Source organism: Neolamprologus brichardi, chromosome 3 (assembly GCF_056152115.1).
Source record: "Neolamprologus brichardi isolate AB-2024 chromosome 3, ASM5615211v1, whole genome shotgun sequence".
NCBI classification, from domain to species: domain Eukaryota; kingdom Metazoa; phylum Chordata; class Actinopteri; order Cichliformes; family Cichlidae; genus Neolamprologus; species Neolamprologus brichardi.
Window position 1 is genome coordinate 37,627,731 of NC_142106.1, and position 26,103 is coordinate 37,653,833.

At 41.5% G+C, this 26,103-nt stretch overlaps 1 protein-coding gene across 1 annotated transcript in view; it reads right to left on the reverse strand.

The window, feature by feature from the left end:
• Positions 1–26,103, reverse strand: part of LOC102789175 (phospholipid-transporting ATPase ABCA1) — a 180,025-nt gene that overhangs the window by 23,743 nt on the left and 130,179 nt on the right. The window contains exons 38-44 of the mRNA XM_087838332.1: positions 25,379–25,523; positions 19,797–19,920; positions 16,521–16,650; positions 16,002–16,122; positions 5,398–5,460; positions 3,925–4,031; positions 177–318 (exon numbers count right to left, since the gene is read on the reverse strand). Of these exons, the coding sequence (XP_087694458.1) occupies positions 177–318; positions 3,925–4,031; positions 5,398–5,460; positions 16,002–16,122; positions 16,521–16,650; positions 19,797–19,920; positions 25,379–25,523 (832 nt within the window). The remainder of the gene's footprint in view (positions 1–176; positions 319–3,924; positions 4,032–5,397; positions 5,461–16,001; positions 16,123–16,520; positions 16,651–19,796; positions 19,921–25,378; positions 25,524–26,103) is intronic.

Genomic DNA, 26,103 nt, shown 5'->3' on the forward strand with positions numbered 1-26,103 from the left:
TCTGCTCGATGCAGCAAACAAACAAACAAACAAACAAACAAACAAACAAAATAAATATAGTGATGCTGTTTCAATAGCTTTCTATCTAGTCTACACTTGGTACCAGCCAAGGTGCAGATGTGGTGATGCACACCATTAGCCAGGAGTGAAACAAAGGCTTCAATTAAGAAGATTACCATGGCAACCTCGCTTGCCGGTACCCCTCGTAGCCGGGCGTAAAATTCCAGATGCTCTCGTCCAGTCAGCAGCTCATCGAGAGCATCAAACTGGGGGCAATAGCCCATGTTCTGGTGAACGGACCTCATCTCAGTTCGGATGCTGCGGAAGAAACACAAACGCTGGGTGACCTTCATGTTTCTAATAAAATATCTGAAGACTGTATTACATGCAGTCTTCATGAAACACAAAGACATGAAACACAAAGAGACAAAAGCTGTACAGCAAACAGCAACATAACTGAAGTAGACGTCTAGCTGGGTTTTAGAGGAGAAGATTCAAACTGGCGTAGAAAGTAAAGTTGTCAGATATTCACAATAACTTAAAAGAATTAGAGGAACAGAGGTGACCCAGTCAAGGCCTCAGTGAAATTCCTCCAGACTATTATAAAGCAGCAGACGGGTTCATTTCACATCCTGTATTTGCAGTCTTAAGTAAATAACACACATTCTCTGTTTTATCAAATACAAACACAAATACACAGAAAACATTTTCTTATATTAATACTTTCACCATCATCAGCAGCAACAAATGTTTTTCGCAGCATTTTTTTCTCTTATTTTCTTAGTAACATTCAACAAATTTTCACTTGAAATCTCTTTCACCTGCTGCCTGGAGTCTGCTACAGCTCAACAAGGTCGTGTTGTGAACCGAAAACTCCACTAATCTAATTATATGTTGAGTTCTAGCTCTGAATAAAAGTTCACAATAACAGTGAGTAATAGTCCTTTGATAATTAAAACTACAGTGCTACTATTTAAGTCCGTTAACGCTTCAGCGTTTTTTCATGTCAGTCTTAGCCTTTCATATGAACATTAAAGCTTGCAGACCTCCAATCAGAAGCATCCATGAAACAGGCTTAAAACGTACCATCACACCGCATGAGTTAAAGTTTCTTTTTTTTGCAATAACATTTTTAAGAGTGACTGATTCGCTATGAGCTAAACAGCTGCTCCGAGCTAACCACTGTTAGGCTCTGTCGGTGTCAGATTTATCGGATTGAAGCTGTATTTCATTTGTAAAAAGGATCTCTTGGCCCCAAGTTTAAAGACTCTTAAGGCCCTGGTTTCCACTGTATTTCTTTTTTTCAATAGAGAAAATCATATTCACAAAAGTAATAACTAATTAATGATTTCACTTTTGCTTTTCTGTTTCATCTATCATGGATTTGGGACTAAATTTGAACATTATTTTCCATCACGAATAAGGCTGGGAATTTATGTGCAGCATCTGGCCACAAGAGGGGAAGTGTCATAAGCCAGAAAATGCTTTGGAAATACAAATACAATTCCTGATAAAGTTGGAAAAACTGTCAAATGTAAATAAAAACTGAAAACAATTGTTTACAAATCTCATTAATCCATATCTTGTTTACAATAGAGCCAGAGCATGCCCATTCCCGTTACTATGAGACACGTCTCATAGTAACGGGAAAAGTACCTTTCCATGTCGTTATGAAGCGCTACGGGTTCTCAATTAAAATTAATAGAACGCACTCGCGGTGATAATCGACGCTTTGAACTGAGGCTCCAGTCCTCCATTGGAGCCCTAACCATAACCTTAACCCGATCACAGTGTAATCTAAAGCGATTCATGATGAGAAAGTAAAGATTCATTCCATCTGGCTCTCATGCCTCCGAACACATAACATACCGACAATTTGTCACACGTGTCAGTATGATACGTGTTGCCATGAGAACGTGCTGCAGAAAGCATATCAAATGTTATATTTTAAGAAAGATATTTGCTTATTTTAAAGTTAATGGCACCAACACATTTCTAAAACAGTTGCGGCTGTAAGACACATTGTAACACATTGACTACATCACCATGTACAGTACATACTTTTTTTTAAATATCCTAAGAATTTGGAGAAATCTCTGTACGTAAGTGACAGGGTCAAAAATCTCCACTGGCTGCAAATGATCTTTGGACCTGCGGGCACTGCATTAAAAACAGGTATGATTCTGTTACGGAAATCACTGCACGTACTCAAAAGCGCTTCCAGAAATCACTGTGTGCTATCTCAGTTCACCGTGCTATCCACAAATGCAGGTTAAGGCTCTATAATGACATTACAGCTAAAGCTCACTGAATTGGTTGGAGACAAAGTTGAAAACTGTTCTCTCTGGAAAACATGGATGCTGTGTCTGCCAGACTAAAGAGGAGAGGCCCCATCCAGTCTGGCTTGCACATCTGGAAAAACACAGTCAGCGCTGTGTTTTATAAACAGGTCTTAGAGCAACGTGTGCTCCCCTCCAGACAGCATCTTTTTCAAGTAAGGCCTTGCATATTATAGCAGAACAACCTTAAACCACATACTGCAACAACATGACTTTGGAGTAGAAGAGTCCAAGTGCAGAACTGGCCTCCAGTCAGGAGCTTTCACTTTATTTTCTCAGTTTAAACATTTGATATGTTTTCTATTTTGAATAGAATTTTGGCTTATGGGATTTCCAAATCATTGTATTCTGTTGTTATTTACATATTATGCATCATCTCAACAATTTTGGCACTGGGTTTGCACAGACTACACTGCTGTTAGCTTAGTGTAGAGACTAAAACGTCTAAACTCTGGATGATCTTTGAAGACTGAGGATTCCAACAAGAGGGGTTAATTAGCCCAAATATGTACTTATAAATGTGATGATGTGCATTAGCGTCTCTGTGGTAACTGAGGTAATCCACTTCCTTCTTGGCTTTCATCAAATAATGGCAGCTAATGAGCCACCTGCTGCGGTTAGCATGCTAGCTTTTCGTGAACAGTAAAAGCATGCTAAATGTAGGCATTGCTATTTTCTGTGAGCCCACAAATGCAGACAAGAGGGACGACTGCCATGAGAGCATAAACTTCCATTTAAGAGAAGCTGCCTTTTCTCTTCCACTAATCGTTCTTGCCAATGCACAGAAAGCATAATGAGCTGAAAACAGAAGAGTGGGTGTAATCACATCTGTTTTTTCTTTTCTTTTTAGTTTTCGTTCCCCCTAAAGGTCTCGGATTTTTCTCTGATCTCCTTTGTACCTACATTAATCAACATAAACACTGCTGAGCAAAGCGATGCTCTGTTCGCCGCTTGTTTTTCGTTGAACACAAAGTCAATTGCAAGACGTGCGAATGAACAGCCGCGGCTCAACCGCACTCTGCCGTGCCGCCTTAAGAGATGCGCGCCAAGGCAACGGAACACGGTTGTTTGTTCCTAAAAATAAGGAAGAGCAAACTTTCTTTCTCTCAAGTGCTCGAGTGTCAGGGTATTTTTTATTTTTTTGGTTTTTGGCATGTACAAAGATTTCTTATGACTGATATTGCAAGGCTGAGACAAAAAAAAAAACAGAGCAGGGTGCAGGGTGAGGATATGAAAAGGAATGAAATATGTGTAAGCTGTACAAGAGGTAAGGAGGGGAAAAAAGGCGAGAGCCGAGTCTTCAGCATTTCTGAGAATCTCAGAGTAAGGAGAGAAAACCAAAGCTGAAGGAGAGACGAGACAGCCAAATGTATAACAGATAGTGGAACTGCATAGCTGGGAAAAACAAAGACAGTGAGAGTGCTGGAGATGGAAAAATAGAAAGCGGTATTACAGAGAATGAATGTAGCTGTGGAACAGGATGTGAGCTATAAAAAAACTACAGCTCGATCCCCATCTGAGCAGCCTTCCTGGGTGGCTAATTATGATGAGGTACTTGGTGCACTAGTGGGAGTTAGGGCCTCACCTGTATCCATTTAGGAAGGCCTCTCCACTGGAGACTGGGATGTCTCCTGTCAGCATCTTGAACGTGGTGGTTTTTCCAGCTCCGTTGATTCCCAGCAAGCCGAAACACTGGCGGGGACAATGAGCGGAGGCGTCCGTTAGGGAAAACAGTATTTTACGGTGTCATTGAAAAACAGGCAGGGGAAACCGGCCTGGGATGACATTTCCAGTTTTCAGCACGCAGGTTTTTATAATAAATACCACTCATTAACACGTTTAATGAAGTTTACCTATAGACTGTGCAAATACTCGTCTGCTGCGTGTAACTGGGACTGCAGTTTATATTGCATGCTCGACTGCTTCGATGTTTAGCAAAATAACAAATTGATATATTCTGTGTGCAAACAAAACAACAAGACTGTGAATCAACACGGCAGGCGCACAGGAACAAATACTAAAAAAACTAAACAAAAAAACATTCCCAAAAGCATTTCTTCCTCACTCGGTAAATTGCTACAACAAACACCACCCTCTCTCTCTCTGTTTTTTTTTCCCCTGATGCTGCTGATTTTACTTCCCTCTAGAGGGCATGTGGCAGGAAGTTGTCCCCGCAGAGCCCCGCGGTCATGTGACCCGCCTTAGGTGCTCTGGCTCGGACATAAATATTTGATTTCTGTCATTCATTGATCCCTGCTTGTTTGTGACCTGTGCTTGCAAATGCACAGAGAGCTAAGCTTGATGTAAATAATGCATGGAAATGCAGTGTGTGATCAGCAGAGCCCCGTGAATCACAATATTCCACTGGCATTTACATTGGGCTTTGAGTCAACATTGGAAGGGAGGATAGGATACTAACGGAAAGCCCGCCGAGCACGAAAGCCTGTCAGCATTTGAGATTATGTTTAAATCAAGCTTCTAGCGCTACGCTGCGTGTGACAGTGAGTGTGTGTGTGTGATATCCCACATGATATAATGAGTTTTACACAGATAAGTTGTCCAGTTCCCTCCGTGGCGTTGGCCTGTTTGGTTTCCTTCTGCCAAGTGCACAGAACTCAACAATCACTGAGTCCACATGCTGCTGCTACACAACGCCCATTTCTTTCCTGCTTGTATCTTTAGTAGAGACATGCTTAGCGGTAGTATGACTACATAAACAAGCCTGATAAGGAGATCACTGTTCCTACTAATGTCTTCTTTGAGAAGTGTGGAAGATATTTTGATTTGACTCTGAGAAAACACTGAGCCAAACACTCTCAAACTGTCAAGAAATACACTCGCACTGTCAGTGCAATCGCCCAACTCAATGCCCTCGTGCTCTCGTGAGTCAGTACCGTCGGGCAATTCATATCATTCATATTTTATTTTCTGCAGAAACTGATTTTTGCGAAGTAATCAAAAGTACGATTGTTAAAAAAAAAGCCCCACGACACAGAGAAGTGCAAACAGACAATCTACTTGAGAAGGTGCTTGTGTGATACAGCAGCATCTGGCTCACCTCTGCGGCAGGAACGCCCACACATAGCCTGTCCACAGCAGGGGTGCTCTTCCGAGGGTATACCTGCAGGGAGCAGACAATAAAATGAATCAAGCAACCAGCAAGAGGAAGGGAGAGAAAGAAGGCGAGAAGGCGGGAGGCAATGGGAGTGTGGGAAGCAGACAGTGAGAAAGATAGCAAAGAGGATGGCATGAGAAAATATGGAGCGATAGGCCAGAGCAGCAGGGAGGAAGTGAGATGGAAGAAGCAGGTGGAAAAAAGAGAGAGAGAGAGCGTGAGAGAATGCAAAGGAAACAAATTTTAACAAGAAGGGATCATTTGCAACATTTAGAGTGAGCCAGATGGGAAAAGCTATTAAAAAAAAAGTTAGACACTTGCGCAGAGGAGAGAGGGAGAGGACATAAAAATGAGTATTTGTGGCTGCAGTGACAGCATTCATGAGCAAATCTGTCTTGAGTACCACTTTAGCAACCTCAATAACCATCAACACACTGTCACTAGATGACCAGCATTTTATGCACGGACAGCGCATTCGGCCACATTCACTGGCCTCGAAATACAGTGTGACGACCTTGGTGAAAAAGCACGCCATCTTTTCTGTTAAAGAAGTCTTAAACCCAGTTTAATAAGACCGCTCAACACAAATTGTCAATTAAATGTAAGATTAAACGACCTCATCATTTTTGGAGAATGGCTGCTTGCATCAAGGAGTTCTTGGGTTGAATCTTAATTGTGAAATTACATTTAGCTCATACAACACAACATCCTCGATTGAAAAACAAAACTGATGTCAAGGTGTAAAAACCTGCAGTTCTTCAAATGGCCACTTGAGGCTTATTCCCCAAAAATGAAAACTTGAGAGCAAACTAATGATACAGCTTTACAGCAGCTTTACAAAAGAAATACAGATAATTTGCTGGTTAGTAAAAACTGTAGTTGTTCTCAAACTTTCAAAATCTGAAAAAATTCCCAAACCGCAAAATATATTTGAACCAATAATTCACATTAAAAAAAAATACAAATTAAATTTTTGCTAGATAAAGTCAGCAAATTAGCCTTCAGCAAACCCTTTTTGGTTGCTTTCTGTACCTAAAAACAATTTTGCTTAATTTGGTTTCTTTCTCTTTTTTTCAAACAAATTGAGAACATATGGTTGTATTATAACCAGAGGTCTATGAGTAAAGGTAAGGAATAATTAAGAGTGTGAAGAAATAGTGAAACGCTGAATAAGTAGTGACCGCTGATATATTTTTACTGTTTAAATTAATTATTAAGACCTAAAAGTATATTTTCCTTTGGGGGTGGTTAGCTGAGTTACCAGTTAGAGTTACAGGCGGAGACCTTTTTTTCAGGTTCACTAGTTGTAGACAATAAGGAACCTGTTGTTCAGTTTCTAAAGTGAGTATCAGTGTTGCCAACTCCTCAGTAAGGAAAATCGCTATTGGCTGTCCTAAAAGTTGCAAGAAGTCGCTAATTTGCATAATTGGTCATGCTAATATAATTGTAACCTACGTTGTTGGAGAGAGAAATAACATCGTGGAAGAGACATAAAGTGAGTAAAAAACGTCCTAAATGCATTTAGAATTTATTTAGAGCTACAAATTTAATTTATTTTAGCAATTATTGTTTTTTTTATGTCACAATTCCAACCCTGCTCCTTTATCCGGGCTTGGACCGGTAAAAGTGACCCAAAATAGGCACTCTGGTGGAGTTACTTTGTGTCTGTGTGTTTATAAGTAGTTTTAAACCTCGTGATCCACAAAACAGCATAACAGTAAAAGAAGAACTGACTGCGGTACAGTCAGTGCGGGAGCAGCGGCTTCGCTCATGTGCGATTCATTTGCAGTTCGGACGCACAGGTGTGAACATCTTCTGCCCTGATAGCAGCTGGGGGAGGACTATCCTCCGCCCGTGAGCACTTTGGAACAGGCGAGGTGTCCACGGCAGCACCCGTCATAAAGTCGTCATAAATAAGTCTCCAACACCAGAAAAGGTCGCTAGATTTGTCGCTAGTCGCTTTTTTAGAAAAAAAGTCGCTAAGGGGGTCTGAAAACTCGCTAAATATAGCGACAAAGTCGCTAAGTTGGCAACACTGGTGAGTATGTCTTTTAAGCCTGTTTGTGCTAGCCAAATTAGCTTCTCCTTTAGCAAACACTGAAATGCTAACCAAGCTAGCCAGCGGCATCATTAGCTGAAAACTCTCTTCTTGTCTAAATTTGGTCCAGTCAAAAAAACAAACAAACAAACAACCAAACAAATAAGAGCAGAAAACATATTATATTAGAAATTGGCTTCAATGAGTGAAGAGATTATCTCTATACTTCTGTAGTTAAGAAATATTTAAGACAGTGTGTCGAGAGACAGTGGATAGAGAACTGCTAAGTAACTGATTAATATTGATACATTTTTAATATTTAAATTATTAAGACCTAAAAGTATGGCTTGTTTTCAGCCACAGGTGGGAAGCATGTTTTTCAGGGTTTACTGGATCTAGACAAAAAGGAACTTGTCCTTCAATTTTTCAAGTGAGTATATTTCTAAGCCTGTTTATGCTAGCCAAAATTAGTGTCCCACTTAGTATAATACTGAATGGCTAACCAAGCTAGCCAGCAGAATCGTTAGCTTATGATAGCAACAGAAAAGTGTCAAATGTAGACATCAAGATAAACCAGTGGGTAAAGCGATAGATATGAACATCTTAGATAGGCTGTGATCTTACTTTAGTATTATTTTTTGGTGGCATACTTGCTGAAACTAACATATGGTTTAGATATGAACTCTGGCTAGTTAAACCTCCTTTATGCTATGCTGAGGACTCCACCAATACCTAAAGGTAATATATAGTGTTTTAGATATGCATTGTTCTATTATATTTGACATATAATTGCTTTGTTTGTCTGTTAGCTTCACTAAACTAACATATTTTAGCTTTAATTGTAGGTGGAATATTTGATTATAATTGAGTAGGCAGAGGAGACTTTTTTGGCGATATCCTGCTTTAAGATATTGTTGTTGCTGTATGGGGAGGAAAAAAATAACCAGTATATTCAATATATATTTAATATTTAACATCTCATTGCAATCAATGCCTGTCCAAACCAAGGCAGACGAATTGATTGACCACACAAGTTCCAATCAGAACTAGAATCATATCTTCAACAATGCAGAACAAAAAAATTTCTTGTAATTGGATTGTGAGTAAGAATCATGTCAAGGCTGTGCGGTTACACTTTCAATAAAAAGGTGGCTTCCCACAGATTTACTTTCATCTTTTTCCTGACAAACGCAAAATATAGAAACTTCTACTTCAAATGAAAATGTTTTGTTAAATTCGAAACAAAAATCATGAACATCCAACAAAATTAAGCATTTCTTTTGGTGCCCTTCTACTTTGAAGGCTACATATGGGTTGTGTATGCTTTCAGTGTAACTTGGAATCAGTGTTGCTTTGCTCTCATGTGGAAAGACAAGACAAGGCCTTTGTTCTTACTGGAGAGTGTGACAGTTTAAGATATTTAGCATTCAAAATCAAGGACAGCACTGTGCCCTTTTGAGTTAAAATAAGAGTGTCTGTTTTGGTTTCATAAAAGCTGAAAAAAGACTTCTCTGTGAGTGTTGTGCATGGTTATGTTCTCGTATTGGAGAGCTGCACTGGAACAAAAACGTGTTGCTAAATTTTTGTTAGTATGAATCTTACATTTCTTGGTATTTTAAAACTTTGTATCCGAAGTAAATGCAAATTTCAGTCTGCCATTTAAGTCTGACAAACAATGACATTACATTTATTACACAGTTGGCACATCAAAAGCATCTGATAAAAGCAGGAGTAGCACAGATCCATCATTTTTCCAGCACCATCTGGCAGCTGCACTCAGTATTTATCAATCTGGATTACATATACTACCTTTCAGTGATAGTTTTAGGTGCTAAAGCTACATCAAAGCGAGAGATATATGTATGGAGGAAGGCAATTAAAGGATAATTCCCCTCTGGCTCGAGTACCGCTGCAGCTGTCATGATAAGCAGACCGACATCTAATCAGATGAGACGGCTTTGAAAATAGGATGTCGGCACCTAAAAAGCTAAAATACAGATTTAGGTTTTAACATCTCAAGTCTTGAGTTTCAAATGCTGCATTTCTGGCTAAACCATGTACACTTACGGTCCTTTTTCTTTTTTAAACAGTACTGCAGATCATGACTCACAGTGCAAAGGTTCACATTTTTTGACACCTTTTACCTTCACAGCCCTGTTAAAAGAACGTGTACCCTTCGATCTCACCACTCTTCACGTCTTGAACAAGTACAAACTTCTGGAAATGACGTACAGTGAACTCATTATTAAGTTCAAGAAGCCAGTTTGAGATGATTTGAACTTTGGTAAATGGTTTTTATCCTGCTGGAAGCAGCCATCACAAGATGGTACACGCTTGTAAAGGGATGGACATGGTCAGTAGCGGTTTTTGATACGGGCGACACGGGCAGTTGCCCGGGGCGGCAACGTGGTGGGGGGGCGGCATTACGGGCATCGAAAAAAATAAAAAATAAAAAAATTGCTCCTACTCATGCTGCCTTGACGTCGTGCCAGCGCATATTGGGAATGGCATAGGCACCAATCGGTTTTCTATCGCCCGTTTTCTGGGAGTAAGGGCGCCCTCCGTTTGCGAGGTGCGCCTGCTGCTTGCGGCACAGGGAGGAGAGGGCGGGGCGGCGGGGGATTCTCTGGCTGGCTGGAGCAGCATCTAATAACCAACTCTCAAAATAAAACAAAATAAAATCAAACCAAATCAGACCACCAGACATTATGATACAGACTCATAATTTGCACCAATGTTTTTTCGAAATTCTATAAAGTGAGCGCGAGAGCCCTCGGTGCGCCTGCTTGCTGCTGAAGTCAAAGTAAACTTTATTGTCATCTCTGCTACATACAGTCCAGTATGTAGAGAGACGAGACGACGAGGCTCCAGTTACAGCAGTGAAAGTAAACAAACAATAAATATAAGAAGAGTAAGAAAATAAATATACACTTTAGGAGTAGAGGTAAAGGGATCAATAACAATTTAAAATTTACAGTTTGATGATTTAAAGTCTCACACACAACCCGTCGAAAGGGGAGGGCTGCTTCCAAATAGAGCACATTTCATTCATAATGATGTAAATCCAAGCCCATTATGTATTCATGATTTGAATCCTGGGTTGTGTGAAATCCCAGAAATGCACCCTAGACAAAGTCAATCTGTGAACTAAGGTGTAGGTGTGTTAGGTTATGTTGTGGTGATCCTCGTGTTGGGGGATGGGTGTACTGGAGTGCAAAATTAAAACCAATGGAAGATGGACAAGAAAAGTTCAAAGCTCAGTTTAGGAAAAAGAGAAAAGTAGAGGAGGAGAAACGAGAAACGGGGAGCAGCAGAGGGAGTGTTCGCCCAGGGCGCCAAACAGGCTAGGACCGCCACTGGACATGGTCAGCAAGAACACTCAAGTTGGCTGCGACATTTAAACAATGCTTAACTGGTACCAAAAGACCCAAAGCATGCCAAGAAAATATCCCCCAGACCATTACACAACATTTTTCCAATCTCCTATTGTCCAATTTTGGTGAATTGTAGCCTCAGTGCATTTCTTGCCCATTGTCGTGCTCATGTTGAAACTTCAGCTGGTTGTCTTCACCACGTCAACATGCCTAAAGGTACTGAGGGTAATGAGCTTGGTTTGTAAGAGGAGTAAAAGAGGCCTAAAAAGATCCCTTCCCTGCGCCTCAACCTAACATCTTGTGTCAGGTGGTCTCAATAAGTCACATGATAGGGTGAAGTAAGATCTCACCATGGTTTTACTTGAAACAATGATGATAATGACCCACGCCATTTTTCACACCTTGTCTTATGTGAGGCACATGATCAATAGTGGGTCATTGACCCTCCTAACGGACATCTCCCAGTAGGGTTTTTAATACCTGGGACTCTGCACCATTTGGTTTTAGAACTGAAGAAGCTTCTCGGATGAGAGGGGAAATTCTTCAAGTAACTTAAAGAAGTCCAGTCGCTTGTGAGAAATGATCAGGTGTGCTGTGGAAGATTATCTGGTTCTACCTGATTAGTACTCTAAGCGATCAGCGTGAGTAACAGGCTGAATAATGACATTCTCTTCCACTAGAGGGCAGTACAACTACCTGCTCTAATTAAATGGGTTGCCAACTTCCAGTAAAACAGAAGACGAAGAAGAAATTACATAATAGTCATGGTGTGAGTGAGACAACGCAACGATAAATATTTGATAGATAAATATTTGAAAAAATAGTCAATCTGACCTGGGTCTTGGAGAAAATTCCAACCCAGAAGAAGGCCCTAGCATGAGTAGTGGTCAGAAGAAAGCAAAAAAGGTATATTGGGGACAAACCAAACAAATTCTGCTATACCTGGTGCAAGGGGGAAAAATTATCAATATGCTTTTTGTGACAGTTTCTTTGGTGGTGTGCGGTGTGATTTTTCTAATGTGAAATATGTGCCATGGCTCCTAAAACTGTAACTCTATAAACTGTATTTATTATAACCTTATTTAGTATAGTTCCAACAAGCACCCCCCCCCCACTCAATGTGCAATATCACTGATCACACTGCACCTCTCAATGCACCTGCTAGTTAGATGGCATGTATGTGTATGTATATAGATGTAAGCGTGTATGTGGAAATATGTATGTGTATGTATGTACGGATGCATATATGTATGTATGTGCGTGTATGTTTGCAGGTGCATGTATAACTTGTACATATATTTCTTGTGTAAATGTACAATTTGTCTGTTATTGTGTAAATACTTAAGCTATTGTAGACTTCACACACATGGAGAAATGCCAAACTGCCTTTCATTGTTCCTGTAACAGTGACAATAAAAAGCTATTCTATTCTATTCTATTCCAAAGGTTGGGAAACACTGCCTTAGACTACAAAGACCTGGATGACTGAGAACCTACACAGACTTAAAGGCACTGAGTTACTGCCATGCCTGATTAACTGCTGCGAGTCTAAACAATTTAAATTATTAACACGATGCAAATGGAGTCACAAGCAGGCTCTAGTTTGCCTTTTAAGAGGAAATTTAAGAAAAGGAAAACTGCCAGAAAATATACTTTTTGGAAAAAAGCTGAAAAACCTCAAAATCACTTAAGTCGAGTCTGGTAATCACTCAAAAATGGGTAAATAGGTTTTAGGCTAATGAATAGTTGAATCTATGTATAAATGTTTTTGTAGACAAATGTACGCCCTCTCTAAATATAAAACCAAGAGCTCTTGCCAAAAGAGTCTCATTTGAACGACTTAAATGCCCTTAGTACACATTAGCACACTTGTAGTATGCCAAGGTGCCACTCATCACTCATTCTCCTTAATCCAAACAGCTGTCACAAGGTTCCTTGAAACTTTCCCTGTCATCTCAGTGAGTGACTGGAAGGTTAAACTGACAGCACTGGGCCTGGAAAATGCTCACAGACGGACACACTTCCATCGATTATGGTGTCGACGCTAATGCAGCAGCTAAGTGGAGGCTACCAGGTGGGGCGCATAGCAAAACGCTCCTGTTTAGGGCAGCAGGATGAGGAAGGGGAGGAGCAGGTATCTGACAGATGATTGATGGCCTGTCGATCGCTTCAGAGGCATGCTCAGATTTATGACAGGGCCCAGCCTGTGGCACACGGCCACCAAAGCCATGTGCTCATTGATCATTTTATTATCTACACCCCCCAATGGATGGGGCACAGCTGTGGAGGGAGTCAATGAGGGCACTGCAGGAAGAATCCTGATGCCTTCTGCCAATGCTCTGCTGTGTTTGTGTGGCGATGGGCCACTGTGTCTCATCTCGTAGACGTGCTGTCAACTGCGAACGTGCACATGAGTAATAACTGAAGTGCTTGTCGACAGCAGACTATTTCAGCCAAACCGAGTGAATACTTTCGTACTGTTTGAAAGGCACATTTGCAACAAGGATTTTAAGAACTTTAAAGACGTTAGCTCAACAACTCTTAGCTGAAAACTAGCATTCCTACAACCCGGCCCAACTTTTTGCCTTTGAAGATGATTTGTAATACATTACCCATCCAACTGTTTTGTTCAGTAATTACCCGAGGGAGTGTGGCGCACAACTGTGTTTCGTGAGCAACGAGTGAGAGATTAAGTATGGTGAGAATGAGCAGACCGAGGGAGTAAAGGAGCGAAGAGAGGTGGTAAGAAGCAAAAGGCTGTTAGATCGTCCAGCTGTCGGCACTGGAGCTGCAAAGCAGGCTGCTGTGGTGACACTTCCTGCTGCCACGCTGCCCGCAGGGAGGGAACATCTGCCAATGGATGAGACGTTAATCTTGGTGGTGTTGAGGCTCGCACCGCCACAGTATGCTCAGTCTCACACACACCGAGGAAAGGAGGGCCAGCGCTACATAGGAGCGCAGACCCTTTCCACCTCTAAAAGTGTAATCTTGTTTGGTTCTTGTGCCCACTTATGATGTTTGTGATAGCACACAGCTGCAGGCTACCAACCTGTCTTTCCCATTTAGCCTGGAAAAGATTATAGCTCGAGCACATGAAGGGAGTAAAGTTCGCCCACACACACGTCCACATATTCAGGTGAACTAAAGTCTTTACGTACAATGATGCATAATGATTCAGAAATATAGGCATTGAGTGTTGCAAAAAGTATTGTAGGTGGACTACACAATTTTCCACATATAAAAAAGTAAACATTAACATAATCTATAGCAGTAAGTCATAAAATAAGAAGCCGAGGACATACAAAGGGCAGGGTGAATTTATCAGGTTGCAAAAAAAGGTGAGAGGTCACAGGATGAAGGTCCGTCATCAAACCAAATTTCTTCTTTGAGCATTATTAGTTATGTAATTAATGACATATAAGGAGAAAGAGAGATCATTATTATTATTCTGAGAGTTTATTATTCAACATTTCAGTTCATTCACATGTTCTCTATAATGAAAATCTTTGCACTCAATATCCCAAGTACAATCTTCATGGGTACCCTGTTATTGTAAAACCAACCAAGCTCATTTTGACCCCAATATAAAATAACTGAAACACATAACTAGCAGTTACAAGCCTGTAACACCTCACCTAGGAGGTTCCCAGGAGGCATCCTGGTCAAATGGCCAAACCATCTCAACTGGATCCTTTTGATGCAGAGGAGTAGCGGCTCTGCTCTGAATGACCGAGCTCCTGTAAGGTCGAGCCCAGACACCCTCCTGAGGAAACTTGCTTCCGCTGCTGAAATCCACAATCTCATTCATTCGGTAACTACTCAGAGCCCACGGCCACAGGTGAGGGTAGGAATGAAGCTTTATTGGTTGACAGCTTCACCGTCACGGTTAGCTCACTCTTCACCAAAACAGGCCAGTACAATGTCAGCATCACTGCCAAGACGGCACTAGTCTGTCTGCCAATCTCCCACACCACTCTCCCCCCACTCATGAACAAAGCACAAGACAAACTCCATCACTTGGGGCAGCAACTCATTCCTGACCCAAAGCAGCCACTCTAAACTTTTCCAGCTAAGAACCACGGCCCTGAACTTAGAGTTGCTAATTCTCATCCCACCTGCTTCACTCTTGGCTGCAAACAGCCTCAGCTCAGGCTGCTGGAGATCACGGTTCGATGAAGCCAAAAGAAGCACATCATCTGTAAAAAGATACCCAAACTCTTCACCCTCCACCTAGAGTTTCTTGGCTGCACCTAGATATTCTGTCCATAAATATTATGAACAGAATCAGTGGCAGAGGTCAGCTTTCTCAGATACAGTAGATCCAGCTGCATCTCAAATGTGATATTTACTAAACGTTACCTTTACAAACAAAGGCAAGAGAATTTTAGGCAGGTTTAAAGATAAAAGACATTTTAAGACAGTTTGACCTTATTTGACTTTGAAAAAGAGGTCATTGGTCCAAAGTGGTGTGATATTTCCTCATTCCCTGTGTGCCTGCATGTTGTCAATGCAAACAATGGCAGTAAGAAACAGTTTTCAATAGCTCTGTCAAGCATTATTGTCACCGTGACCCTCAAATTAATCTTTTGACCTTGAAGAAAGGGTCACAGGTGACGTGACTTTTGAATCTTTATACATGACTTTCTATAGGTTGAATGAACACAGCACACTTGTAAGACTCATAGTTTCTCATTTTTAAGGCTTTTTGTTCATTTTCAACCAATAAATCGTTAAGTTGACCTTGAAGACATCGGTGGATGTCAGGCAAATTTGAATGGGCTGTTAAAATGACCCCACTCTCCACCCCTACAAAGTTTTATCACAATTCATTCAAAACCTTTCGAGTTATTGTGTTTTCAGGCAGAATAATGACATGCAAACACTGAAAACATAACCTCCATGGCGGGGTAATTTTGTGGGGAACAAACTGACTGACAAAAGTGATGAAATACTGGAACAATTAAAAAAAACAAAACTCAGATATTACAAAAAGAAAAAAATACAGGCCCCAGTTGGGAAGATGAGGGTTAAATACAATTACACTTTTTACAAAGAGGCGATGGAACAAAATTAAATCAAGTAGGAGCAAGAACAGAATGGAAAAAACCTCACTAAAAAGCACCAAAGCTGGATACCTTAGTGAGGTCACAGATCCTCAGAAGGTTGCTCTGGGCTTCGCCTTCATACACCCGCCTTCGTTCCCTGGCAACATCGATATCCTCTTCCTCTGCAGGCAGCCACTTCCCTGAAATAAGTCTAGCGGAGAGAGTCAAACACAGTTGGCATAATACCCTTCATTAAAATTAACATGAACTCGTGTGACAAATTATGTTGGTCAAAGTTTAAGCTCAATGAAACAATCTCTGCAATTTTCATAAATAGATGAAGCCACGGGCATTAGTTCCTATGGCAACCTCGCTTTTAGAGTACAAAACACTACAAAAAAAAGAGTGGAAAAAAGGAAAGGAAGACATAATTGCTTTGAATTTGGTAAAACACATTTGCAGTGCAACAGATGTTTCATATAAAGTCAATATAGAGCGTATTACTAATCCTAACAGCTGCGAACAGGAGAGAATTTGTTTATCTGACAAAACACAAGGAAGAGTTGTTTTTTCTTTTTGTTTTTTTGTTTTAAAGTTTCTTACGGTCACCTTGGTTTGCAGAAGAATTTATACTGGATGAGGATTGTAACAGCAAACATGACAATTCCCTGGATGGACATGGCACAAAGGTTCTTTCCCACCATTTCCCAGCTCAGCGGGTTCTTGAAACGGTCCTCCCCTGATAAGGAAATTAGCAAACGCACACAGGAGAAAGGCAGGTAATTACACAGATTATTTCCACGTGTCACGTCACAGTAACTTCCAACCCTTAACAGCGAGCCCCGAGGATGAGTTAATGGACAAGCTGTCAAAACAGAAGGGAAATAAGCAGATGTGTTTTTGTTCACGGACAGCCAAATGTGTCTTTGTCAGACGCTGGTGTTGCTGAGACGCATTTGTTGGTGAAAGGCGGCAGTTTAAAAAGCCACTTAGCCTTTGCATAATAATAAAAAAAATAAATGCTGTCACCTATGTCATGGGAAGAAACTGCTGACATCCTGTACTTTTCATGTTGAAGCCATATTTTTATTTTTTGGCTAATGAACATGCAAGTAAAGTAAACCGTTGACAGCCCAGCACTCTAACCATTATCATATCTGCTCTCTTTCCCTCTCCCTCACGGCTTCTACAGCCCTTAAGGCCAAGGGTGGGGCGGGGCTGGGGGGTGCAAAGGAGACAAGAAAAACGAAAAGAGCTTTCAGTCTCATTCTCGGGTAAATAGCCCCTTTCCACACTAGCCTTTTTAAGTTGTGATTGCTTTTCTCTTCCTTCTCTCCAACCGCCGCCACAAATGATTCCTCAAACCGCTATTTCCTGCTCCATCTCTCCACAGATAAGACCCCTTTTTCCTCTTGCATGTGCCTCTTTGCTTCTTGATGACCTCCTCAATACCAGCTCCACCTCCACAAGCACCATTACACTGTTTTTTTCCCTATCCTGTCTAAATTTAACTCATGCAGAGTGTGCAGCTGTAGTGGACACTAGGGAGCTGCGTTTCTGGTCAAATATTGGAGAACTAACGCTTAGAACGAAATAGCATCGTATCAGTGGAGAAACGGGTGGAATACGAGACAAGGCGCCATATAAATGCTCCTTTGTGGGCTATTATTATTATATTTTTGGATGGCATGTACATTTCTTGCAATATTTTATGGTATTCCAATAATTTAAATGCTCCAGTCATTTGCCAGTGTAACAGAGAACAGAGCAGTGTGGTGGGCGACTGTGATGCAAAAACCGGTTATGCAAATGTTTCGTTGCAAAGATCCACAGAACATTTATTCTGGCTGTTTTCAGAGCAGCACGTGGTGCAGTTTGTTGTTGTTTACTAAAAGTCAACGGCGAGGTTTGCAAGTAAAATGGAAGAAATCTGCGGCGCGAGTTGCTCTAAATATTTTAAGAGGCACAAAGTATAGGAGAGCAGGATGGAAATTTATACAAGCGGTCCGCTGTGATAAATTAGGTGCTGCAGCTGACTGCTGAGTGAGAGGAAACCGAGTCTGGTAAAATCTGTGGCACTTTGAGGCACCGGGGTGAGATAACCATGTTTTAAAGGGTTTTATAAATATACCAGCGCTCTCTTTTTTCTTCTTCTTTTTTTGCTAATCCGCTTTACACGCTGAGCTAGCTTTCTCTGCCCATGCATTACCTGTACAAGTCACTAACTTGTGTTTTTATTCTGTTTTGGTCTTTTTTCCTCTCCCTGTGCTCCCTCTCCTTCACCTTTCTGCAGATACGGTCTTCGTGTTTCTGATCTGCGGTTATTGGCCCTACCAACCTGCCCAGTGTTTATTGCCTGTTATTTCTCCAACACTCATCTTTTCTCACTCTGCTCTCCTCTCACCCCAACATGTGGAGGCAAGACAGCTGCCCCGACCTGAGTCTGGTTCAGATTTTATCCCGTTAAAAAGGAATGTCTGCCAAGCGTTTCCCAAAGAGGAGACTGATGCTTTTTCTCTCTCTCGCTGAAATGCTGTAAAGTATTGAGCTTACTATGCAAAGTACCCTTAGATGACATCCATTTAGAGCCAAATGAATCTAACTGGATGTAATCTAAGGGTACTTTGCACTAACTTTGACAAAATTTCTGTCATTTTGCCTCCGTACGCCATCACAGTGAATTTTAAATCAAATAAGATATGATTGAAGCGCCGGCTTTCAGCTTTAATTTGGTAGGTTTTACAAAAAATTGATGTTATCTGTCATTTTTAGACATAATCCCCCATTTTCAGAGCCTCAAAATTAATTGTACAAGCTAGCATAATTTCAAATATAAAGATTATTTTTTAATATTTCAATGAAAATGCTTTCCATACTGCCTAAAGTCTCAAACTCATGCTGTGTGTCCTCCCTTGAGAAGCTCTGCTAAGGCCTTTACTGCAGCCGCCTTCAGTTGCTGCTGGTTTGCAGCTCTTGGCTGCATTCTCATTTACCTTCAGTAACTAAAACAGTATGCTCTGTTGGGTTGGGATCCAGTGAATGACTTTTCTACTTAAAAACATCCCATTTGTTCTGTGTGAAACTCTCGGGTTGGTTTTGGTCCATTTGCACTGAGAAGCAGTTTTGCAGCATTTGGCTGAATCTGAGCAGAGAGTACAGCCCTGTGCACTTCAGCCCATGTGTTCCCTCCACGTTTAACAGATGATACAGTATGCTACGGCTCGTGAGCTGCTCTTTCCTCTCTTTATTGTTTTCTCTTCGCATTATCCTCATTCGCATTCATTTTGTTTTCATTTGTCCAAAGGATTTTTTTCCCCCAATTAATCAATCAATTGAGTGTAACCAGTGGTTTGCACCTTGTTGTAAACCCTCTGTATTTACATTAATGAAGACATCTCTTGATTGTAGACTTTGACGATGGCATACCTACCTGTTGAGAGTGGTCTCAACTAAGCTGGATCTTGTGAAGGGAATTTTTTTAACGATGGAAAGATCATCCACTTTCTTCTGTGGTCTTTTCAGGCCTTGTGGTGTTTCTGCTGGATTTTGGGGGTTTTTCAGCCTAATGATGGCCTCCCTTATTTACATCTATGTCCTTTGGACCTCATATTAGAATTCTAGGCAAAAGGTCTCACAAGACAATGAAATTTAAGCCGCTAAAAATCCGGGACTGCATAAAAATATGATTCCCGAACTGTTAATGCAGTACCTTTGCCAAACCCCTTGAATTAAACCTGAACGTCTGGGCTTCAATCACATCTTCATTGACCACTGCGGTGTCACTGTCCAAAGCACATGAACCCATTTAACATCTTAAAATCTAGCACTAATGTGTGAGACAGTTTAGTCCTTTCTGTATTCCATGCTATAATATCATCCTCTCACCAAAGTTGCTGAAGAGTGTGGCCGTTGCCTGGTTCTTGGCCATGTCAATCAGCCCTCTGCCCAGACAGAAGTGTGGGAATATCAGCAGCACCTGCTTCACTATGTTGTTGATATAGGTGATATTCTGTTGAGAAAAATGCACACAGACACACAGGATACACATTAGTGGCACGAGGACGTTTTGGCTATTTAAACCCTGACTGGGAATTGCACAGTTACAAGCTCAATATGTTGACAATTCTAGGCCTGAATCAGCAGAGCCAGAGTGAGAGCTTTGGAAAATAGCTTGAAGCTCCCTGATGCAAGTGCAGATAATTAACAAACATCCTGCGCTGTGCTTGCACGCTGAGCACGGGTGTATTGCGGTGCACCAAATAGCATGCCGAGGGAACTCGGTGCATCAAGGTTCATCTACCTTCTCCATGCTGGAATTTAGGAGACGTCAGGGAACGTACTGTGTGATCTGTGGGGGGGAGCACGTACAGTAGAGCTCAGTATGTGCAAACACAAACAGATGAGTTGATGCTCAGGGAAGCAGATGCTCATCCTTAAAATCATAACTAAAGGTAGAGGAAACACCCAGACACCAAAGAGTCACAGGTGGGAGGAAGAAAAGCACAGGTACTCTGTCTTCTTTTGGTTCTTCTGATAAAGCACCACAACAACAAAAAACACAAACACAAACCCAAAGCACATTGTTTCAGTGTTTCACAAGGCATAGGCAGTAATAAAGTCTTGACAGCGTATTTCCACACAACTTTTTTTTCCTTTCTAAATTTGTACAGTTCCTTTCTCTCCACATTTGACCTGCCGGTGGTTAGAACACTGACAGCTTAATAAAGTACAAAAGCAACAATTAATTAAATTAAGACACAGCGGACCAGGCTGTAACGAACTGGCACAAGCGAGGAAGGAAGTACAGGAGAGGGGGTAAAACAGGAGAAGGCAGAGCAAAAGGGCAACATATTACTGTGGCTTCACAACCGAGTTCATGCATTATGCATAGTGCTCTATTGCTGCATAGTCTTCAAAGCTCTTGCATACATGGATGGAGACTACAAATTCATCATTTCTGTTTTCTGGGCGAGTCTGCGAGATTAGGTGGGGCGGCGGCAGAGGTGCGATTTGTTAAAGCTGTGTGCAAGATTTCCAAATGATGGCCATTATTGTCACAGAATTTATTCATGCATGCGTGTAACAGCTCTGTGAAATTAGTTTCAGTGACTAAGCTTTCAATTGGCAGTTACAATGCGAGTGTGAGGCCTTATGAGTCTGCCAGCCTTAATAAAAAGCCAGATTTAAAGATATTTCAGTCTGCACTTTCACTGGATGTCAGCTTATTGTGTAAATGCAAGAAAAACATGACACTTTTTAAATAAGACAACATACTCTGTCAGATATTAGCAGGTGGGAAGTGAGACCGTGATCGAGGGGGAAAGGCAGACAAAGAAAAAAAAATAAAAATAAAACTGTTGACGACTTTTTTTTTCTCCTAAGGAGGTGTGGGGGCACATTTAGCCTGTGCACATTAAGAATATATATGGTGCTGCTGCTGTATATCTGCCTTGCTTTAGTAACTTACAGGTGTCCTCAAGCTAGCTCCTTCCTGCATTCATACTAAGCTAACCACATGCTGCTTCCATATTCAGCAGACAGATGTATTACTGATCCTATCTAGCTTTTGCACTCTTGCTTTCACTGCCTCTCCTTATCCCTGTGATCATTGGAGCCAGGAACAAATCTGATCACAAAGGGGACAAAGATACTAATGTACAGTAGCTCCAAATATAGCTAAAGATCTGCGGCCATGCTAAAGAGAAAGTACACTCTGTATCAGTTCTAAGGTTTGATTTATCAGAGCTTAAAATCATGCAAATGCAACCTCGGATGAACTACAAAACATGACATATACACAGCCATTCTTCATTTAACAAAAACTCCACCCTCACTGCTTCTATATGAGTTTAGAGGTTTGACTCTCCAATTACTGCTTAATGCAGACTGAGGGGGAATAAACTTGAAAGCACGGTGGTGGAGGGGTGATGATTTGGGCTTGTTTTACAGCCACAGGACTGCAAAACAAATGTCTTCCAAATGTGAGACCATCAGTCTGCAAAAGCTTGACTGAAACTGGATCATTTAGCAGGACAAAGATTCCAATCGAATCTACAACAGAATGGCTGAAAAAGAGTGAAAATGTGTCGCAAAGGATATCTACAACCTTAGAACTCACATAGGTGTACTTTTCTTTTTCCCATGACTATATGGGGATACTTTGTATGAAAGGTCCTTGTCATTGATAAAATAAAATGGAATAGTAATAAAACGCTCTAAGATTTTTACTGTATAATAATTCTCGTAACAGGAAATGTTCCGATATGTGTTTGAGGTCATCTGAATGAGACGAACAACAATCCAACTTACAAACTTACACACTACAATAAGTGTTCGCTGGCCTAGTTCTCTCGGGCAGATTCAAGACCGTGATGAAAAGGTCTCATTGATCACGATGTCGACGCAAACCTTTAGACGTCTTTAGATGTTCAGCAGCAATTCATCATTTCTTTTATCTACACCTATACATTTGCTTGAGGACAGGAGGGTAAGAAGAGCTGCAATAACAATGCATATTCAACAAAAATTGGTGCATCTTGTTACTGGTAACACCAACATTTTTTTTGAACACTTGAACCCTGCTTACTAAGGAGAAAAATGGTTTAATGGTATCATTTAAATCGCTAATTTATATTTGTGTATTAGTATTTTCTCTGTAGCCAATTACTTGATTGCCTTTACTGACAGTATATGGAGGAAAGATATACTTTACTGCAACAATTTGCTGTAGCAGAAAACAAGTTTACCCTCAAAGTTCTTTTCTTGACGTTTGCAAACATATTTTTATCCCCCAGGATGTTCACAATGTATGTAACCACTCGAATGCAAGCATCGGGGAATTTGCTAAAGGCACCTCTATTCTTTAGATTCAACACTAAGCCTAAACAGAGATAAGAAAGTTAAATAAATAAACAACAGCTATGACCTTGGCTGAGAGCAGCCCATCCATCTGGCAGAGGAATGCAAAAAGCAGCGAGACCTAATTTGAGATCGATACATGAAATAACATATCTCCTCCTGACTGGGTGTTCATCAAGGAGATCTAAGAGCTTCTTTGTCGAAGATGATAAAACGCCGGACAATTTCCCCCCTTGTGTTTGCGCTATGGGCCCATACATCATTTTCAAATGGTTTTTAAAGGTGGTATTGTCTGCGCTGTGCTTATCTGACCCATATCCCTACACGTGCTCATTCCCACAGCGTGGCTTCATTCATAATGCTGCGAATCACAATGAAAGGAGACAAACAGAGGATGTATGGCACAAACAGCTGGGGAAGATTTTTTCAAGAGATGATATTCCTGTGGTTTTGAGATACTGTAGGAGTTCTGTCGTGAGCAATCGACTACATTAAACCTTTGCCTGTTTTAAGCACAGCGTCGATAAATTCTTCTGGACTTAAAACAATGTACTCCAATTACACTACATGAGGTAAGCGGTACCTGGCCACGCCACCACACCGATACATTTATCCTGGAAAATCTATGGGTGCCTGCGGTTATCTCTTAGAGGCACGTGGTGGAAGTATTGACTCAGACAGCGCTTCAAGCGTACAAGGCAGGCTGGGATTGATGCAATCCACAGGGAGTTGGACAGTCCTGAGGGAAAGAAAATCTCCCATTGGTCTCAAGACAAAACTAGGGCACCAAGTCTATAACACTGCAGCGCTGCTTTCCCACTCTGCTATAATTTTTTTCCCTTCTTCCCATTTTCTCCCCTGGAAAAATGGTGCTATGCCCAAAAGGGATCTAGATTCACCCAGTGCTTGAAAAGAGAAAACAGACTGAAAGCCGGAAGCTTTACTTTTGAGCGACACTGTTTAAATATCGTCGCCGCCGCCGCCGAGGAGCCTGAAAGTGATGAGGCGCAGCTTTGAAATCGCAGAAGCTGCGAGAGGAGAAGGCTGGATAGAGCTGTCATGTGCAGGATCTGCCGTTTCTGTTGAACTGGAGCACGTCGGGGCACTGTCATATCTGCGCTAGCTAGTTTGTGAAGAGTCTGTTCCGGGGAGATATCAGCTCTGAACTGGGGGAGACATGGAAACCTGGAGAGCTGTAACATGTAAGTTGATTCATATTGACCCATCAGACTCTTATCAGCGGCGAAATTGGGTCAGATTAGCAGAATTATCTCGGACCTCCGTCCCCATCGAGCCTCAGAGAAACACGCTGCTCCTAATGCCTCAATCGAGCGAAGTGGGCAGTAAATCCGTCCCTTTACACCGGCCCGTGGGCAAAGCGCTGTCCATTAAATTATCGGGAATGGCGCCCTTTATGAGTAATACGCTCCGCTAACGTCGCATCAATAAATAAAGAGAATGCAGACACAACAAAATGACCACAGTGACTTTCTTGGAGGAGAGACGCGCTCGTGAAAAATACAAATTGATGATGAATGTCGGCGATAATGAAATCACGATGCAAATGAGGCCGCCTCGTTAGGAGACAGGAAACATCCCATGCCATCACGGAGCGGGCGCCAGAAGATCAAGTCACAGGCAGGCGTGTCGGAGGGGGCAGACTCTTTGAGTCTTTGAGACGACATTACGCTGCGTCTGAAGTGGCAGATCGGGGATGTGGGAGACATTCTGATGAAGCGTCAGATGCAAACGCGGCTCGTCACCGCACCGTGTTCTTGTGTCTGTTGACAAGGGATGACTGATCAGCACGAGGCTAAAAATACGTGGTGGGGTGGGAAAAAAACCAAATGAGAGAGCGGGCGATGCATGGGAATCGTGCAAATAACAATTAAGGCTGCAAATGTGTTTAGACGTATTCAAATCAGAGAACAAACGAGAAAGATGTCAGAAAAGTAGAGAAATTGTTTCAAAAACTTGAGGTTGTGCTGTCTGAGTCCTGGCTGTTTGCACAAATTGCGTATTCAGATATTTTCTTTTTTATGTAATTTATTTAAATTCTAATAAAACAGTACAATGACTGACAGTCTGTCTCTCTCCAAACCGAGCTCTGCATTTCTTATTTAGCTCGTTTTTGGTGTCTATGTCTTTTGATTCCACTGAGACTGGAGCAGCTTGCAGTTAAAATGAACACTTGCTGAAAGATGGATGAGCAAAGTTCTCTGAAGACCCAATTCTCAGCAAACGATTTAACATTAAAAAGAATAGGCAAAATAATTCCTTTGAAAAATCCTTGAGAGGATAAAGGAAATATATTAAAAGTTATACCAGGTGGGCACACACCCCACCCACGCGCGTGGAAGCTTTTGCTTTGGAAAAAAAATGGAAAAACACTGAGCGTTTATCTATGATTCAAGTCAATTAGCCATCCGCAGCTATAGCTTCTGCATAAATATCATTTTTATGGAGTCTGAAAGTCTGCGCCTGCTGTTTCACAGGAAGTGTGTCGCCTGTCGCGTTAAAAATGTGCATGCATGCATGTGTGTCTCCCACTTTTCCGTCCGCACAGACTCTGTATGCGTGTGTGAGCGTGTGGTGAGGATGACACTTACATCATCATTGAAGAGCTCCATGATAAAGGTGGCCACGCTGCTGTTAATACCAATGAAGAGGTTGATGCAGGTCAACACCACGTAAGCTGTGCTGGGCACGCTGAAGATGAAGGAGAACGGGTACATCATGGGCGTGATAGCCCAGCTTAAAAAAAAAAAACACACAAACCAAAGTAAAGCAGTGTTACAAAATTGAAAATATAGAAGTTTAAATAACAAAAGGTGATCTCCAGTGTGATCCATGCTCGTTGAACTCTCCGAGGGCAATTTGTATAATGGCAAATGTCATGCTAGCAGCTACAGAATCCTTGCTATTTTCGATTCACGAATGCGGATTACCAGGTCAGCTGTGCCATTTGATGGCCTCCTCTGATCATTTGCATTTTCAGTAAGTGACCCATGAAAGCACTGCAAACTGAATGCTGCCCACGCTCGGCAGTCAGCGGTTCAAGCTCGGTATCACAAGCAGATCAAGTGAGGCACTGGCGTTGCGGTGCCACGGTGCCAACCCCTGTCATAAAACCAGACCTTTGAATGTAATTTGAAAGTAACACGTTTTGATCTCATTACATTTACTCAAGTGCTGGAGTCTCAGTTTGACCTACTTCAGAGGCGTGTGTGTAACTTTCTGATTCAGTTCTTTTTAGATTAGGAATCTTTGGAAACAGACTGCAGCCTCACTCTGACAAGCACACAGACCTGTTTGTACGAGGTAAGCTATACAG